The sequence below is a fragment of the Halichoerus grypus genome, chromosome 9 (assembly GCF_964656455.1).
Source record: "Halichoerus grypus chromosome 9, mHalGry1.hap1.1, whole genome shotgun sequence".
NCBI classification, from domain to species: Eukaryota; Metazoa; Chordata; class Mammalia; order Carnivora; family Phocidae; genus Halichoerus; species Halichoerus grypus.
Window position 1 is genome coordinate 141,461,501 of NC_135720.1, and position 18,477 is coordinate 141,479,977.

General features: G+C 44.6%; 1 protein-coding gene across 10 annotated transcripts in view; it reads left to right on the forward strand.

Annotated features, from left to right (window-relative positions):
* CARMIL1 (capping protein regulator and myosin 1 linker 1) overlaps nucleotides 1–18,477 on the forward strand; it is a 307,843-nt gene that overhangs the window by 107,961 nt on the left and 181,405 nt on the right. For all 10 annotated transcript variants that reach the window (XM_078055759.1, XM_078055757.1, XM_078055761.1 and 7 more), the window contains 2 exons: nucleotides 6,091–6,141; nucleotides 10,617–10,676. In XM_078055759.1, the coding sequence (XP_077911885.1) occupies nucleotides 6,091–6,141; nucleotides 10,617–10,676 (111 nt within the window). The remainder of the gene's footprint in view (nucleotides 1–6,090; nucleotides 6,142–10,616; nucleotides 10,677–18,477) is intronic.

Sequence of the window (18,477 nt, forward strand, 5' to 3'; positions counted from 1 at the left end):
ACGCAGGAGAAGTTTTGTTAATTAACGGGGTTAATACGACCGTTCCCTTCGTGTTGTATGTTTTGTGTATTCCTTGCATGGCTCTGACTCTTCTGTTGAATTCATTTAGAACATAAACAGGACGGGGATGACTGACCCCTTCCCCAGCGCCCACCCAGGGCCGAGAGTTCTGGGCAGGAATTCTCCAGCCCTGAGGCTTGACGTGAGTCCACCTGCACCCCGAGGGGCTGCAGCTGGGGATCGGACTCATCTTGTTCATAGCCTAGGAGGTGGTCCCTTTCTAGGGCCAATTCTGCTTGACATGAATTTGTCCTTATAATAGAATCAGTGTGACATATTCCAGAGTTTTGTGTCAGCTGGTGCTTTGACAAGAAGATCTGATATGGAGTGACATCAGGAGAATTGATGTTTTGAAGTAGCCACATGTTCGTCTGTGGAGGAACATTAAATATGTTTGGTTTCTTTCATGCGTCGGTAATGCCCTACAAGTTGCAGTGATGGGCCTGCAGAGGGAAGGAAGTGAAGTGTCTGACGAGCTGTGTGTTCTGCACAATGGCGGAAGTAACCAGGTGAAAAAGAAGTGGATTTGCACAGGTGTGAGAGAGTCAAAGCCCGACTCCGTGGCTTCCTCACTCCCCTGTGGAGGGAGCATCTGTCGGTCCAGCGAGTAGGGCCCCACGAAGGAATTGATTCCTCTCGGCAGATATTTCCTGGGGACTTGCCCTTCCCAGCCGTACACACACATCAGAGAGGAGCAGGGTCCAGGAAGCGGGGGAGCCCCACAGTGGGCCTACATCACGGACCCCGAGTGTAGGACGGGGACACGGGCATCTCTTCCAACGCTCTTATTCTAGTTTCGGGGCATTGAGGTCCATAAAGGTAGTGATTTGTTCCGTTCGGTCCCTCAGCTGGGTTGAGGCTGGCCCCAGGCTACATGTGGGTAAGTCTCTCGTGGTTTAACACGGTTGTGGGCATTCACGGTTTATTGTAACGTTGAGATGTAGAGATACGCACACTCCATTGCATCTCATCTGCGAGCGCTCTCTGAGCGCTTTACCGTACGACGGACCCGCTGGGCCCTCACGCCTCCGTGGGTGTAGGTACGATGACTGCTCCCATATGGCAGGAGGGGAAACGTCGTTCCTCAAGTCGTTCGCCCAAGTACACAGATAGTAGACCGAATTGAAATGCTGACCACCGCCCGACTCCAGAGTTTTTCCTTTAAACCGCTAGGCCAGGGGTTGGCAAACTTTTTCTGTGTGGGACCATATAGTAAGTATTTTAGGCTTTGTGTGCCCTAAAAATCTCTTGTCGCTTCAACTCTGCCTTTGTAGTGTGAAAGCAGCCAGAGACAATACCTCAAACAAATGGTGTGGCTGTGTCCCAATAAAACTTTATTTGTAAAAGTAGGGGGCGTGCGGGATTTGGCCCATAGGCTGTAATTTTCAGATCCTGTACTAGACCATCCTGCCTTGTTAGGGCACATCTATTAATGACAGAGAGAGACAGATACTCAGTAGTATGGTGATCCAGTTTTATAAGGGATCGGGGGCCAGAAATTGCACGGAAATGATGGATTGTTTGTATTCCTTTTGGGTGAAGCGTCCTCCTGCTTTAGCTACAGAGGGTGATGGTCATCATGGCTGGGTACAGTGGGATGTTAAGAGGCTCAGGGCCAGGAGAGACTTTATATTCTCTGTCAGCTTTCTGGGAGATCTTGCACAAGGCTCTGGGCATCTGTCACTCATAACTCCACGGTGGTGATAGTGGTCCTCACCACCTGCCCGTCTCTCTCCCCGGTGTCTTGGATTAAAGAGGTCTTGTCCGTGATGCCCTTGGAGCATCGCTGGGAGTCTGGAAGAGGGTAAACGAATTAAATGGCATCCATCATTTAGTTTGCTTGCAAATTAGAGAGAACTTTGGGGGTATAAGACCCTTTTTTGAATGTTTGCCGGGTAGAGCCCAATTTTAAAGGAAAGGCGTTCTTAGTGAACTGTGTGAGAGAATGTGGATTTAGGTGGCATGAATTTATGGATTACCTGTGCAGCAGTAGGCTTTAGGCAATGGAGTTATTAAAGAGGGTGAAACAGGTATTTATTTCAGTTCTTAATAAGTGTGCAGTAAGAGGACTCCATAGCCCACCTCATTATATATCATTTCCACAAGAAAATTTAGGCTTCTCTGCTAAGCTGTGAGCCTTAGCAGTAGGGAGGATTTTTATAAATGTTTCCAAGTGAAATTTTGAAGTTAAAAGTTGAGTGGAGAAACCTCAGAGGGCGCAAAGGCTGCTGCTTGCATTTCAATGAAAGGGAGAGGAAATTAATTATAGGGGTTGAAGATGTGGTTTGCATGCTAAGACCTTTGTGGAAGAATGGGCCTCCCCAGAGGAGGTAGGAGGGAGGTTGTAGCTTGCCCTTGGTGACTAAGTTTCCTTGATTAAGCACAGATATTTCTTCTGATGCCCTCTACGCTCCCCTGCTTTTTTTTTTTTTTTAAACTTTGCAAGAAAATATATTGAACTGAAAATTTCAGCCTAGAGGATGTCTCAGAATCTTGGTGGGTTTTGTTGTTTGTATTGTTCTGCTGCCAAAAACTATCACTTAAAAATTCAAGAAGTGTAACTACTTAATTTGGGAATCGAAATTTAAGATGTGATCACATCGGTTATAATGATAGAAGAGCTGGTATTTGGCAGAGACCTTCTGGGCGCTGGGCTAGGGCCGTATCTTCACTGGGTCAGTACACTTAAATCATGCTTAAAACAACGGCATCAGTCCTGCAGAGGAATATTCTTCTTGTTGTGCAGATGAGCACATCGAAGCATCAGGAAGTTCACTAACTCCGTCAGGGTTAAACCGCTAGAGAGTAGCAGAGCCAGAATTTAAATCTGCCTTTCTGATTCCAAAACCCATGCAAGGAGGCTGAGCAAGGGTCCTGGGTTTCTGGGACACAGGATTCTCAGTGCTCAGGCTAGAAACATCCTGGGCAAATGGGAGGATTTGGTCACCCTGCAAGGAAGGTGCTTGTTACTCCCAGCACCAACGTGGTGTTCATTATCAGCATCAGTCAGGATCAGAGGAGTTTTCCTGTGTGATTGCCATATGTATGCATTGTAGGGCCCCCAAGACCGCAGATCCCGGGGCGGTCTTGGAGCCGAACAGGAAAGCTAGGAGACCAAGTTCGTTGGGATTCCCAGCATGAACGTGGCCCCATTTATTGGCCCAGTTTGCATTGATGGGGCAAGAGGCATGATTCTTGGAATGATAGCATTTGTACTGTTTTCATTCTTGCTGCAAAGTATTGCTACACTGTTGTGCTCACAGGTAGTGGGAAAGGCTGGGTCAGCTTCGGAGGATTTCATCCACCCCACCCCACCCCCTTCCAGACTTTCCCAGACCAGTCCTCGTGCCTCTGGGGACCGGAGGTGATCACCAGAAATGGGGACCAGCCAGCAGAAAGCTTCTTCCTTCAAAGCCCGGGCTCCCACATGGATGTGGCTCTTTTCAAACAAATTCTTTTGGCCTGTGTCCCAATTCCAAAGGACACTGTGTACACTTCTGGAGGACACTGTGTGCTTAAAAAATATTCTTAAAGAAAGGGAGTTGGCGCACAGGACCACAGACTGCAGACTCTGTCGTTGCTTGAGGGAAAGCAGGAGTGATCATGAGAACATCGTATGTCTACGTATGGTCAAGAGATTGATTGCTCTTTATTCAAAAAGTGAATCCGTAGGAACATTCTGGGTTTTTTTTTTAATCCTCCCTTTTAAGAAGTGTACTGACCCAGTTAATACTGTGTTCTTTGGCACCTAGAAGCCCGCTGGGGTGACTGATCTGGAGAGGGCTGATCCAGAGAAGGCACGCAGGTCGTCGGATGGCCTTGCTGCTTGTGGGAGACTTCGTTCCCCAGAGGGAGTGCAGCACGGACGGAGGGGCGAGAGGCTGACCCGTGCCCAGTGCTGGCGACTGCAGTTGCTTGGGTGCTCGTTTGAGATTAGTTTCTAAGACTTATTAATTAGATTCACACAGGGGACCTTGTAATCACTTAATTACCGAGGTGCTCATTGCTTAACCGTGTCAAAAGGTGCCTTGTCGTTTTTATTTCGCGTTTTGTTCAAGGGTCTCTGTGACCGTGTTACAAATGAAATATTCTTCCGGAATGCGGTATTTCCTCTGTGATTGGTGTCTACTGTTTGGCAATCGGCACAAATAAGATGCAAGCTCCCAAGTGTTTAGCATAGGGGAGGCTCTGGGAAATGAGGGCAGAGTGCAGGGGAGTGTACCAGAGGAGGGGCGGGAGAATGAGAGGCTGGGGAGCGCGGGGAGGCGGGGGAGGCAGTAGCAGGTGCGGCAGGGCATGGAAAAGGGGGAGAGACACACACAGACTGAGAGATACGCAGATAGAATCAGGTAGGCAGATAGAAGACAGAGACAGACAGACAGACAGACAGGCCGACCAGTAGGGACGGGTTCTTTTCCCTGTGATCCTCAAACATCCCTCATCCTCCCAATGACGCTTTTACCTGTTTGCTTCCCTCTGGCTTTAAAGTCCTGTGACTCAGCTGTGTTTGCGTGTGTGTAGACTCTTAAGGAAGTGGGTTCTGGAAAATTTGAGAGTCCGTATAAGGAATTAGAAGCCCAGTCTCTGGACCCAGACCACACTGGGTTCAAATCCCAGCTCCGCCACCTGCTTGCTGGGTCCCCTGGGAAGTTACGTAATCTCTCTGTGCTTTCATTTCTTCTTGTTAAAATGGGGATAATAACTGTGTCTCGCTCTTAGAGGATTAGGGATGTGTACCCAGCGGTATTGGCCGTTGTCACTACTACTGTGCTTGTAACATGATCCTGGATGTTGTGGGACCAGTCTCCATTTGCAGGAATGTTCACAGAGCGTAATATATTTTTCCAAATACTGGAAAGGCTGCATGTTCCTGTCTGGGGCTTTTGGCATTGAACATATTGCGCACGTGAGGAGAAGGTGTAGAGATCTAATACGCTGGGGGTCAGGGGTCACAGGATCCAGTCCCAGCGCCTCACAGGCCGGCAAATGTGATGAGTTTCTCTGGACCTGCTCTCAGATTAGACACTGAGATGGTAAACAAGGGAGTTTTAGGTCACAGGTGATAGAGTCCTCTTTGGGCATGTGAGTCTTATGACCTGGTTACAATTGTACCTCTATGTGGAGGTTCCGTGGGTGTAAGATTCACGACAAGACTGGGGGTTGCTTGTATTAGTGCCCCTGGAAGAGAGAAATGTGTGCGCTGTATCGTAAATAATAAATTTAGTGACGAGGAGGTTCTTTGGGAAATGAAAAAGCCAGTTCTCCCGTCAAAACCTAAGTGTCAGGGACTCCTCTTCACTGCAAAGGCCCTGGGGCCTGCCTGGGCCTCCAAGCGCCTTTAGATCTTTGCGGTTGTGGACATGGGATCCCTGCTCCAGGCCTGGCTTCAAACCATTTCTAGCCTCTGCTGGGCATGTGGGATCCTCTGGGCTCCGTAGATATTCTTAGCTGTTTTGGAATTGGAACGTCCATAAATGTTCTCTCGAGGACTGGGAGAAGCCCACTGAGAGACATAGTCGGGGACAGCTTAGAAGCCTCTCCGTTACGCTTCCTGGGCCTCGTGTAAATGTTCCCTGCTGGTGTACAGAGAAAGGGAAGCAGGAGGGCCAGTGTGGCTGGTGGTTGTAATTGGAAAGTGTGCATGAACACTTGGCTTCTTCCTTCAGTTTGCTGTTGATACACGGAGGCTCATGACTGTCTTTCTATAAGATCTCTGTATTTTAATATCACAGAGAACTGTCTTGGTGACTCAGCTGAAGTAATCTCCTGGTCCTTTGGGCTGTTGACCGATCGCTCGTCTGGAGATTTCACAAGTGATTTGTTCAGGGGAGACCTTCGTACAGCGACTCTTGAGTAAAACTAGTTCTTCATGGCCAACAAGCCGTCCCAGTTCACTTAGTGTTCTCACATGCCAGGAGCCAAGCCCCGTGGCCTCTCAGTGCCTTAGTGTCCCTCAGTCCTGTGGATGACACCAGAGCCTCCCAGTCCTGCTAGTAGTACCTACACTGATGCTGCTTTTCTCTCCTGCAGGTGCTCACATCATGCCGAGCCTTCCTTGTAACAGCACGGATCCCTACCAAGGTAAGTGTCGGTGCATTTCCTCCGCGCACACGCGCGCTCACTCTTCAGTGATGGGGGCTTCACAATTCAGGCTGTGTCCAGAGTGCTCTTAGCACACCCATATTTTCCTTCCTTCTCCCCAGAAAGCACCTCAGCGTTGTGATGACAAACAGTTTTTACTCCATTTCTCCTCTTCTTGTGTAAAAAGCATCCCATGAAAAGTGGGGAAGCATTTTGTGCTCCCTGAGGCTCGTGGATTCCGGTCATTTTTCTCTCTCACCCGGCATCAAGTCTAGCTCTTATTTCCGTCGGTCCAGGAAAGGCAGATTTTTCTAAGGCTTTGACATGTGGGCAATAACCTTCATCACTGTGAAGGGTGCGTTCTTGGTGGGAGAGTGTCTCAGGCATTCTGTGTGTACTCTGGGGTTGCCCATGAAAAAGACCACGACACCACTTTGTTCTTGAAAGGATCTGTTTAATTTTGCCAGGATACCAACCCACTGTTTGCTAGTCCAGGGCCCAGGGTGCCTCCTGCCTTTTTTCTTTCTGATTATACAAATGCTAAATTTTATGACGTTTCCCCCTGCCCCTTTTGGTAATGTAAAGTGAGTCTGTTTCTAATGTGTCATAAGTGAAATCAATTATTATGTGAATGGTGTTGGGCTAAGTTGCCTTTATATTAAAACACGCCAAGGCAGGCTATAAGGAAGTGAATGAACCATTATCCCACTGGTGAAAAATTAATTGCAGAAGGAAATTTTATGAGCTTGAGAAACAGTCAAGTAGCCTATTGAGTAGAAGGCCCCTGAATAGTATGTTTCCCCTATTTAAAAATGTTCTGACGCAGAAAGGTGTCTTCCCTCCTGGGCAGTCCCCCACCTCTCTTCTGCTGGCTGATCCCATACTGCCCCCTCCCTTGCTCTGCCCCGAGTGAAGGTCTGGCTTCGTCCTGTGATGTGTATCGTGTTCCACGTTGGCCCGGCTAGCGTGGTTTGGGCATTGGTTCTGATTTCTGATATTGTCAGCATCACAAATAGAGAAAAACAGTTTTTCTTCTAAAGTGGTCTGTGTTCACATTTCCCCCTGGTTTTCATGTGCCACAGTACACCTTGGCTGAGATGCAAAACCCATGTGGATGACATTAATTTTCTGGGGGAAATAATTATATTCAAAACAGTACCGTACAATAGGTTCTGATTATGGCATAGACGTCTTCCCTTTGGGCGCCGATTAACATTTTTTCTCTTGTCTTTCTGTTGTTAAATGTATCACATATGCAGTCCAATGTACAAAATAGGAAGGTACGTCTCTGTGATGAATCACAAAGCAAATACCGCTGCAGTCACCCCCAGATGAAGAAATAGAACTTTGCTGTCACCCCAGAAGGCCTGGCTCCGTTTTGTGGGCAGGAATGGGTAATTATCAGATCAGGGATGGACCACAGAGAAGCTGGGTTGAAGGATGGCCCCCCCCCCCATCAGCCAGGCAGATGCGAGGGTCTTCCACTGGTCCACGGTTTAGCGGTGGAAAGAGCACAGTGCTTTGGGGAGCAGGGGTGGGGGGGGGCTGTGGGGGGAGGGAAACAGGTCGGAAGGTGGGTGGCGGAGGCTCAGGCTTCTGCCATGTGGAGTGGGGGGACATTCCTGCAGGACAGTCACCTGTCCATTTGCTTATTGCCTGTGGGCGGGGGACTTGCTGGGGGGCGGGTAGAGGTGGGGTGAGTGGAAGAGCGGTGGGGGGCTAGCGATAGTCTGGATTAATTCCTTCCTTGCATCTGACCAATCACGATCATCTGTGGTGCTGCCTTAAAAGCATCCTCAGGTGTTCCTGCCTCATCTTGTCCTGAGCCATTCTTTAAACTGGGTGTGTGTGGGCGGGGGCTTTGTTGGGGAGGGTCAGGTGAGGGACTGTTGAAGAGGAAAGAGGAAGTGGCCAGGCCAGAGAGAGTGACTTGAGCCTCACCGCGTCTTTCAGTCTGGCTCAGGGACGCCCCTCCTTGCTCTTAGGAAAGCTGGGACGCCCAAAGAATCACAGACACAGGGATTGTCCTTGCTTAGGGATCGCCCATACTGCAGGCTCTGTCTGGCTTCTGCCTGGTCCTAGTTCTTGTGATGCCTCTATGCCTTTGCAGATTCTTTTTCTTCTGCCTGGACTTCCCTTTTTTGCCCCTTCTTTGCTTGCCAAACTTGAAAAGTCACTCCTCAGAGCCTCGCCGAATGTCTCCGTGCTTTCCTGCTCCCTGACACTTTGCTTCTCCCAGTGACAGCGCCTAGGTGCCGTGGAAGCATCTTAATTGACCTCCAGCTAACCTCACTCGGCCACATTGATCACAGCTGCCCATGCCATGCCTGATGGTGCGGACTCGTGCCACCTGCGCTTTCATAGCTCCTGGGTGGTGAGCACCCCGACCTGTCCACACCTGCTCCCACCAGTTGAATGAGTGCCCACCGAGGGTCAGCGGTTTGTTTCCAAACCTATTCATAGCAGTTGTAATGACAACAGTACATTTATTTAATTCAAGCAGTGAAATTCACATAGCAGTGAAATAGGCTGTGAAAGGAGAGAGTGTCTATGAAATACTGATTATTGATAAAGGCGCATTATGTAAAAAGAAATTACTGTCTTGTTAAGGACCAGACAGTTGTTAAACGCTGGGTGGTGGGGAGCGTAATAATTCAGCAAAATTATGCCCTCAGGTTGCTTTACGAGTGTCTTCAAATTCTCCATTTTATTTATTATTAATTTTTAAAGATTTATTTATTTGAGAAAGAGAGTGGGGTGTGCATGGAAGGGCAGAGGGAGAGGGAGAGAGAGAATCACAAGCAGACTCCCCTCTGAGAATGGAGCCCAACACGGGGCTCGATCCCATGACCCTGAGATCGTGACCCGAGCTGAAATCAAGAGTCGGATGCTCAACTGACTGAGCCACCCAGGTGCCCCCTCCCTCCATTTTAGAGACACTTGAATTAGACGTTGGGTGCCCTGGATTTATGGTTGTGGCCCCCAGAGGAAATGCCATTGCAGGGCCAGCCAGTAGGTTCTTCTCAAAGAAGAAATGTGGTCACTCTGTCAAATAATTTCCTGCTTGAGGTGACTTTTCGAAACCCAGCTAAGCATCGGTCTTGATAATAATGGTAGGTGAGAGGACTTCTACTCAAATAGAGTGTTTAAAATGGGCCTCCAGTGCTGTGTTTGACTCTTGGAGGACAAGAGAGATGTGTCCTTCTTTTCAGTTCCAATCCTGGTACATAGTAGGCCTTCCATATATATCTGTGGGTTGACTAAGTGAATAATGAAAGAATAACTTTTCTACCTCCGGCCCTCAGTGCTATACATCAAGATATTTAACTGGACACTCAGGGGTTCTCTGTTCTAAGGTTCATCCTACCAAATGTGTAGAGTACAGCATAGCACCCAGGGGCACAACTAAGGGTCTTATGCGTTTGGTTCTGGGTGGGTACTTTTCCCCTTACCTTTCTAGTTTGAAGGCGAAGAGGTCAAATAAACTAATCTAACTCAGTCTTCTCTAACACAGAGTGCTCTGGGATTGTTCGCTGTAGTCGGATGAAAGACTGCAAAATTGGGGGAAAGATTAGTGGGTATTGTCCAGGAAGAATAGGAAGAGTGTGGGACTGGAGATATTTTGAAGAAAAAAGAAATGCTGATTATGGGAGAAGAGAGAAAGGATCACTTACTATTAAAATGGGAAGGAAATAAATCATTTATCTGCACACACAGATAAGATTTTTACTTAACTATGTGTGTTTCATTTAACCACAGTTTTAAATTCCTACATGTTGTATTTTTCTAAATCCATTCAAAATACGCATTTTTATGAAAGATGGGGAAGGAATGATGATGATTCCAGGAAGTGGCCAGAGTGTAACCCAAAGAGGTAAGAGTTTAGAACGGAGGAAAACCAACATCGTCATCTTGATGGGACTTTCTGGAGCAAAATTTTGAAATAGGAGAAAAACGTATATTTAGATGGCTCACTTTATACATTCATTTCTCAATGAATAAATGGAGTATTTATTCATTCAGACTTTCCATTGAGTTTGTCCCTGGATGAAATTTAAAAAGTCAGACTTGTAGCTTCCTTTCAACCCTTTAGTAAAGTGAAGAATATGTTTCTTTTTTTAAAAGATTTTATTTATTTATTCATAAGAGACAGAGAGAGGCAGAGGGAGAAGCATGCTCCCCGCTGAGCAGGGAGCCCGATGTGGGACTCGATCCCAGGACACTGGGATCATGACCTGAGCGGAAGGCAGACGCTTAACGACTGAGCCACCCAGGCGCCCGAGAATACTTTTCTGAAAGACGCTAAATCAAGGTCATATCTTAAGTGCACCAATGGAGACTAGTTAAGCCAGCCTGCCTTCCGAAGATGCCCAGTACCTTGTTTTGCTCTCAGACTGTTTCTAATTGTAGCATTTTCACCTTAAATTACAGGTTTTGCCACCCTCATTCATTTCAGGTCTTTATTTCAATTGCAGCTCGAGTTAACCTTCAGCTACTTGGAGATTCACGGTGTCATCTGCAACAAGTCAGCTCAGGTGCGTGCCAACAACAGCCATCTGTGTCGTTAACTGCGGGGTCCTCACCTTTTCTTGAGTTTCTGAAACTGGGAAACTCCTATTTTGGTTTCACTATTGATATTCTCTTGAGATACTGTAGAAAAACAAGATTAGGGAAAATGGAAGTTTCTGAACGACAGACTGAACAGGGGGCCAGGTGGGTAGGGGCTGGGAATGTGTTCTCATAAGGAAAACACATTCTCCAGAACTCAGTCTGAGAAGAACTAATGAGCGCTTATGGGAGCTGGTGATGTAAACGTGAGATTTTGTACAACAAGGTTTAGGGTTAAAATCTCATAGCTATTATACAGTACTGTCTAAGGTCTTGCTGGGAATATAGTGATACATGAATATTTTGGTGTTAATAAAATAGAGATTTTTATTTTTTCTTTTATTTTTAAATTTTTTAAAGATTTATTTATTTTAGAGAGAGAGAGAGAGAGTGTGGTGGGAAGACATAGAGGGAGAGGGAGAGAGAGAATCTCAAGCAGATTCCCCACTGAGTGCAGAACCTGATGTGGGGCTTGAGGTGGGTCCCCACGTGGGGCTCGATCTCACAACCCTGAGATCATGACCTGAGCCGAAATCGAGTTGGATGCCTAACTGACTGAGCCACCCAGGTGTCCCTAAGATGTAGATTTTTAAAAACAGCTTTATTGAGCTATAATAAGTACTATGCAGCAAACGGAAGTGTACAGTGTGATTAAGTTTTGACATATGTGTACCCATGAAACCATTACCACAATCGAGATACCAAATTTATTCCTCATCCCACGGTCTCCTCATATCCCCCAGCAGGCACTCTCTCTTGGTTCTCCTCCTCTGCAGGCATCTGCAGGAATCTCCTCCCTGCAGTTAGAGATTAGTTTGCATTTTCTAAAACTTTGTGTGAATGGAATCATACGGTGTGTGTACTCTTTATTGCCTACCTTCTTTCCATCAGTATAATTGTTTTGGGATTGATGTATTTTGTTGCATGTCTCAGTGGTTCCTTTTCATTGTTGAGTAGTGTTCCGTTGTGTTCCGTTGTGTCCCGTTGTGTTCCACTGTGTTTTGTTGTGTTTCTGTTGTGTCTCGTTGTGTTCCGTTGTGTTTCGTTGTGTTCTGTTGTGTCCCCTGTGTCCTGTTGTGTCCTCCTGTGTTTTGTTGTGTTCCATTGTGTGGCTGTATCGCAGCTGCTTTATCCATTCACCTGGTGAGGGACAGTTGGGTGTTTATGTTGTTGGCAAGACAAGCAAAGCTGTTGTGAACATGTATGTGTACAAATCTTTGCTTGGATAGAGGCCTTCATTTCCCATGCATAGATATCTCGGAATGGAATGGCTGAATTGTATGGTAGGTACACTTTTTAAGAAGTTGCTAAACTGTTTTCCAAAGTGGTTGTACCATTTGACTTGCCACGAACAAGCAGTGCATGAGGGTCCCAGTTCCTCCACATCCTTCCTCCACTGGCGTGGTCAGTGTGTTTAATTTTAGCCATTCTGGGAAGTATGTGATGCTTTCTCATTGTAGTTTTAATTTGCATTTTTCCAATGACTAAAGATACTGAGTATCTTTTTATCTGCTTGTCTGCCATCATCTGTCTCCCTTGTTCAAGTGTTGGTTAAAATGTTTTGCCATTTTTTAAATTGAGTTGTTTTGTTGTTGTTTTAAGAGTTCTTTGTATATTCTGAATACAAATCCCTTTGATACACGATTTACACATATTTTTTTCTCAGTCTGTGGCCTGTCATTTCATTTTCTTTGCAGTGCTTTTGAAAGGGCACAAGTTTTAAATTTTGATGATGTCCAATTTGTCGGTATTTTTTTTTTTTTGTGGATCATGCTGGTGTCATATTGAATAAACCTTTGCTCAACCTGAGGTCACAGAATGTTCTATAGCTTTTGGAAGTGTTACAGCTTTACGTTATACATTTAGCTCTGTGATCCACTTTGAAGTAGTTTCTGTATATAAAGCAATATATGGATCAGTTGGGTTTCTTTTGTTGTTTTTTTGGGGGTGTAGTTTTTTTTTTTTGTCTTTTTTTGCATATGTATAGCATATCCACCTGTTTGAAGGACTGAACTGGCTTTCACTTTTGTTGGAGATCAGTTGTTCACATAACTGTTGGTCCATTTCTGGACTGAATCCTGTCCCTGTGGTGTGTTTGTCTGTCTGTGTGTCACTGCCATACTGTCTTGATTACTACAGCTTTATATAAGACTCGAAATCAGATAGTGTTAGTCTTCCAAATTTGTTCTTCTTTATCAAAGTTGTTCAGTGATTCTGGGTCCTTTACAATTCCATATGAATTTTAGACTCAGCTCAGTTTCTACAGAAAAGGCTGCTGATATTTTGATTGGTATTATATTGAATCTATAAATCAATTTGGGGAGAATTGACGTCTTAACAGTTTGGAGTCCCTGACCCAAGAAAACTGTATTTCTACACATATTTAGGTCTTCTTTAATTTCTCTCAGCGGTGTTTTGTTGTAGCTTTCAGCATACAGATCTTACACATCTTTTGTCGGATTTATTCCCAAGTATTTTGTATTTGTATTATAAATAGTATTGTTTTAAATTCCAGTTCTTAATTATTTCTTGCTGGCATATAGATATACAGTGGACTTTTGCATATTAAACTTGCATCCTGACAACTCACCTGTTAGTTCTAGTAGCTTTTAAAAACGAATTTCATCATTTTCTACATAGACGATTGTGTTGTTTGTGAATAAAGACAATTTCACTTCTTCCTTTTCCAGCATTAATATCTTTTATTTCTTTTTCTTGCCTTATTGCTGTTGGGTCTCCCACATTCCTGCATGCTTGCTGGGTATGCCAAGACTTCATTGCTGTGACTGCTCTTTCCACAGACTGCTTCCCAGGGTTATATTTGCCGTGAGCATCCGTGTGAGATGGTGGCATGTTCCCTTATGAACAGAGAGTGGGCTTGCTTATCGTTTACTCTGAAAATAGATTACCCACGTTCAACAGTTCCTTTCCTGTAAGCAACCCCCTGTGTGTGCAGACATCTCTGAGCTCTCTGTGTCACCCTGTGGGGCTTTGGGCTTTGGGGTAAGGGGGAATCACATGGTGCCCTTTGCTGTGCCATGAATAATCAAGTCCTTTCTGTCTGACCCAGGACTCTCCTGTGTCCTGCCAGCATTCATAAAACAGCAAAAGGCTAACTTACTTCTGGGTGGGGTAAAATCAGATCTCAGCGCCTGATAACTGTCCCCGCTAACACCTCCAGATCAGTGCTGAATAGACATCCTTGTTCCCTCCCTGATCTTGGAAGGAAAGTACCATTCTTTTTCCACAAGTGTGATGTTAGCGGTAGGTTTTTCACTGATGCCCTTTATCTGGTTGACAAATTTCTCTTCTGTTCCAAGTTGGCTGGGAGGCTTTCTCAGGAATTAGTGTTGTGTTTTGTTATGTTTTTTCTCTATTACTGTGTGGGTTTTTTTTTTTTTCTTTTTAGTTTGTTAACAAGGTGAATTATATTGATTGACTTTCAGGTATTAATTCAACCTTTCGTTCCTGGGATTGACCCTCCTTGGTCATGATGTATTATCCATTTTTGTATATTGTTGGATTCTAGTTGTTAAAAGTTTGTGAAGAGTCTTTGCATCTATGTTAATGACAGTTACAGACTATATTTTTCTCTTTTTAAAAAAGTTTTTGTCGCTTTCTGTGTTGGAATGATCATGGACTCATAGAATTAGTCCTTGCTCTTTGGTTTTTTAGAAAAATTTAGAATAACCAACTCTTTAAATGTTCAGTTGAATTGACCCATGATGTCATCAGGGCCTGGAGTTTTCCTTCAGGAAGGTTTTAACCTACAGATTCTTATTTCTTTCATAGATATGGATGCGTTTATATGTTTCTCCTTGAGTGAGCTGTGGTAGTTTGTGTCTTTTAAGAAATTTACTCGTTTCGTCTCAGTTGTCACATTTACTGATATAAAGTTGTTCATAGTATCCCCTTGTTATGCTTTAAATATCTGTAGGATATCATTCCTGTTATTGATCATTTAGTCCTTCTCTCCCCGCCTCTCCCTGTCCTCCAATCTGATTAGAGGTTTATCAATTCTGTTGATCTTCTCCAAAAACTTGCTTTTAGTTTTGTTGATTTTCTCTATTGATTCGATTGGTTTTGTTTCCTATTTCCTTGATTCTTACTATGATCTTTATTGTTTCCTTCATTCTACTTTTAGTTTTTAAAACTATGAAGAATACGTGTGTTTGTGTATGCACACACACGTGTGTGTAGTTTGTTGACAGCATTCCTAAAAGTTGTCAGAATTGTCACTTATGTTGATCGAGATTACATACAAATCCTTGGAACTTTTCCATAGTTCATCTGAGAGCAATGTTTTATCCTGTGTGTTTAGCATTCTTTAGAAACTAGAGTTTGGAAGAAAAATTACAGCACCATATGTTTGCCCAAATGGCAGACATATGCAGGAGTGAATGATTACTCACGAATGATGACATAAGCAGGGCCTTCTTGACGGTCTGAATTCGGGGATGTTTATGTTTATGAGGTCGGGGTTGTGACCGAGCAGAAGGGCTCTACTGAGATGTTAATGCCAGCACTATATTCAAAGTATGATTTGACATGGGATTTAATTATGAGAAAGGCTGTTGATACAGCAAGACTAATTTCCCCATGTAGCTGCTGGGACTGGTCCCGTCTAGGGACACTGTAGTCCCGTCCCTTCTGTCTGTCTGGCATTCAGAGGAACTCAAGTGGTATCAGGCCGTCCACTCGGCCCTGGGACTATTGTCCCAGTGAGAACTGGAGGAGGGGCTCGACAGCATTGCTTCAGCTTAGTGTGGGCCTTGGAGATGAGGGTACAGCAAGACGATGGTGCTTTTTCCACAGAGGGGCCCGTGATGCCGGGCACTTCGCAGGACTCAAATTCTGACGTTTCAGAAATTCCTGTGCTGCTGTTTAAAAACACTGATGCCTCCTGCAGTTCCCCTCCCCCGCCACACCCCCCTACGCACGCACACACGGCAGTTAGGACTCAGTGTGTCTGGGGTGGGCGTTTGATTCTCTCGTATGCTAGAGGCTGAGAAATAGTAACCTGGGTAACCTCAGGAACTTTGACGTCTGGTTTCTCCAGTGTTCTCTGATGTGAAATCGTAAGGATGATAGTGTCTGCCCATGGCACTCACAATCCACCCTTGATTAAGACATGCTTTTCCTTTTTTTCTTTCTTTTTTTTTCCCCGTTCTTTTCTAATGTTCTCTGGGATTGATTGACTTCTTTTTTTTTTTTTTTTTTTTTAAGATTTTATTTATTTGAGGGAGAATGAGAGAGAGAGAGAGAGCATGAGAAGGGGGAGGGTCAGAGGGAGAAGCAGACTCCCCGCTGAGTAGGGAGCCCGATGCGGGACTCGATCCCAGGACCCTGGGATCATGACCTGAGCCGAAGGCAGCCGCTTAACCAACTGAGCCACCCGGGCTCCCAGATTGATTCACTTTTTATCACTATTTAATTAGAGCTTTGTCAGTTCAGGTCACCTGCCTGGGACACTCACATTTCCTCGTGTGTGAGTGGGAGGGGTGCGTGTGTTACCGAGTTAGTGAAATGTGACCTTTCCTGCTGCTCTTTTCCTTCTCCTTGTGGGAATGTGGGAGACCTTTATCTTATTTTCCAAATCTCACTGCCGTAGCACTTCCTGGTGTCCAGGTTCTGTGGAAATTCTGTTGCCTGTTCATGGTCAATATACTGAGACCAACCGTTAAATACTTTTACGGTTACAGAATTTTTGGACTATTTCTTGTACAACTGAAACACCTATGATTTTTTTTTTTTTTAAACTATAAGGTTAACTGTTTGCTATGTCATGGGATGATTTTGGCAAACCACCCATGGCTGTTTCTGCTAGAAAAATGAAAAACACTTTACCAATCTGTTGACTGGCATTTATTTAAAAGTGCTTAAATGTTTAGCCAGGTTGTTCTACCTTAAAAAATGGAGGCAGGGTGGGGTTGGAAACTCGAATCTTAAGTAAGATACTGCTGATTCTTACTTTATTTTGATTATTTTATATTATACTTAATTATTATTATTTTATTTAAATAAGATACTGCTGATTCTTATTTTAAATGTGTACTGGAGGTCGTGATTATGTCCTGCTAGGTGGCTAAGCCGGAATTGTTGCAAGCATTCAGTTTTTCCCCGGCTGAACTAGGAGGGACAGAGGTATTTGAAAGGGAGTTCTTTGTCCTGGTGAAATGGTTTGCTGTGTTAGTGTCCCCTCTATCTCTCTGTGGCAATCTTTCCATCAGCCCAAGGTGGTGACATATTATGCAGGGCTGTGCGCTGCCTTCATGTCAGCTTGGATCTGAAGGCCTCGTTTCTTCCCCTCGCCTGTCACCTTTTTTTCTTCCCTGTCATTCTCTTCAATCCTGTGCAATTAAGGATGATTAGGTGTTAAGACGAAGCAGAATTAGAATAAGCTAATTACTAATTACTCACACCCAAACTGTGAACTGAATAGATAGATGCACTAGATGTGAAGAAAGTACAAGTGCCCTGTAGTGAAAAATATAATTACCCACGGTGGGAATGTTGGGGGCGGGGTGTGGAGCACAGACACGGTGGCTGCGTCCCAAAGTATCTGGCTCTTTAAAACACACACGTGCACAGATGTGTGCACATGGGACATCGGAGCCTAGCTGCACAGAGCAGCTTTAATTTGCTGAAGATACTTCGTTGAGGTGTCCTGGGGTTGAACAGTAAATAGCCTCCAGATATAGCAATGCTTGCTGCCTTTTTGGGGAGAAATATTCCTTGGGCCACCTTCTAGAAGACCAGTGCGTGAAAATTAGGATTAATTTTTTTTTTTAATATGGAGAGCCAACTAACTGACACAGAGGTGATATGTATTGAGAGAGTCCTTTGGGGTGCTTGTGGAAAAGTAACATTTTAAGGTCTCAGATCATTTAAGTCTTTTTTTTTTATCTCATCATTTTGGCAAATAAATTACATTACTTTTCCTTTTTTTAAATAAAGATTTATTTATTTGAGAGAGAAAGAGAGCACAAGCAGGGGGAGCAGCAAGCAGAGGGAAAGCAGGCTTCCTGCTGAGCAGGGAGCCCGATGCAGGGCTCGATCCCAGGACCCTGGGATCATGACCTGAGCCGAAGGCAGGCGCCCAACGACTGAGCCACCCAGGCGCGTGCATTGCTTTTCCTTTTAATGTTAACACTTTGAAAGACAGATGATTATTTTTAATTTAGCTAATTTTAGGACAGTGTAAAACAAATCTAAAAACTGCTTTGTTAACCTAATTGGCTAGTTGCACATTAAGTGTAGGATTCCCCCATCATATTTTTGTACAAGTTATGTACCAGCAGGAAGTAAATATGTGAGGCTATTTTGATGCAGTGAAAATCCAAAGGGATTGCATTTAACGTGAATATTTTTGAGATCCAAAATAATGGTATTTTTTTTTTTTTAAGTGAGGTTGATTCTTTTTATTTGAAATGTGTCCATAAACAACCTGCTGCCCTTTGCGACCTGCTCCTTTTCTCAGGTTGACTTATACTTATTTACGGTATGAGCTCTATGACCTCAGTGTCAACATTTTTGGTGGTAAGCTTTGGACATTTCCCAGCAGTTAATTGGAATGATCCTTTGCCTAGTCCTGAACGTTATGACCTTGTTCGTGTCATATAATCCTTTCCAAGAATTCTCTCTTTTTAGAGAAGTTGAAATGTTTATAAGCATTTGATTTTTCTTTTGTTGCCAGGCAAAAGGTTTTTAACATTTCCTTGAAACATC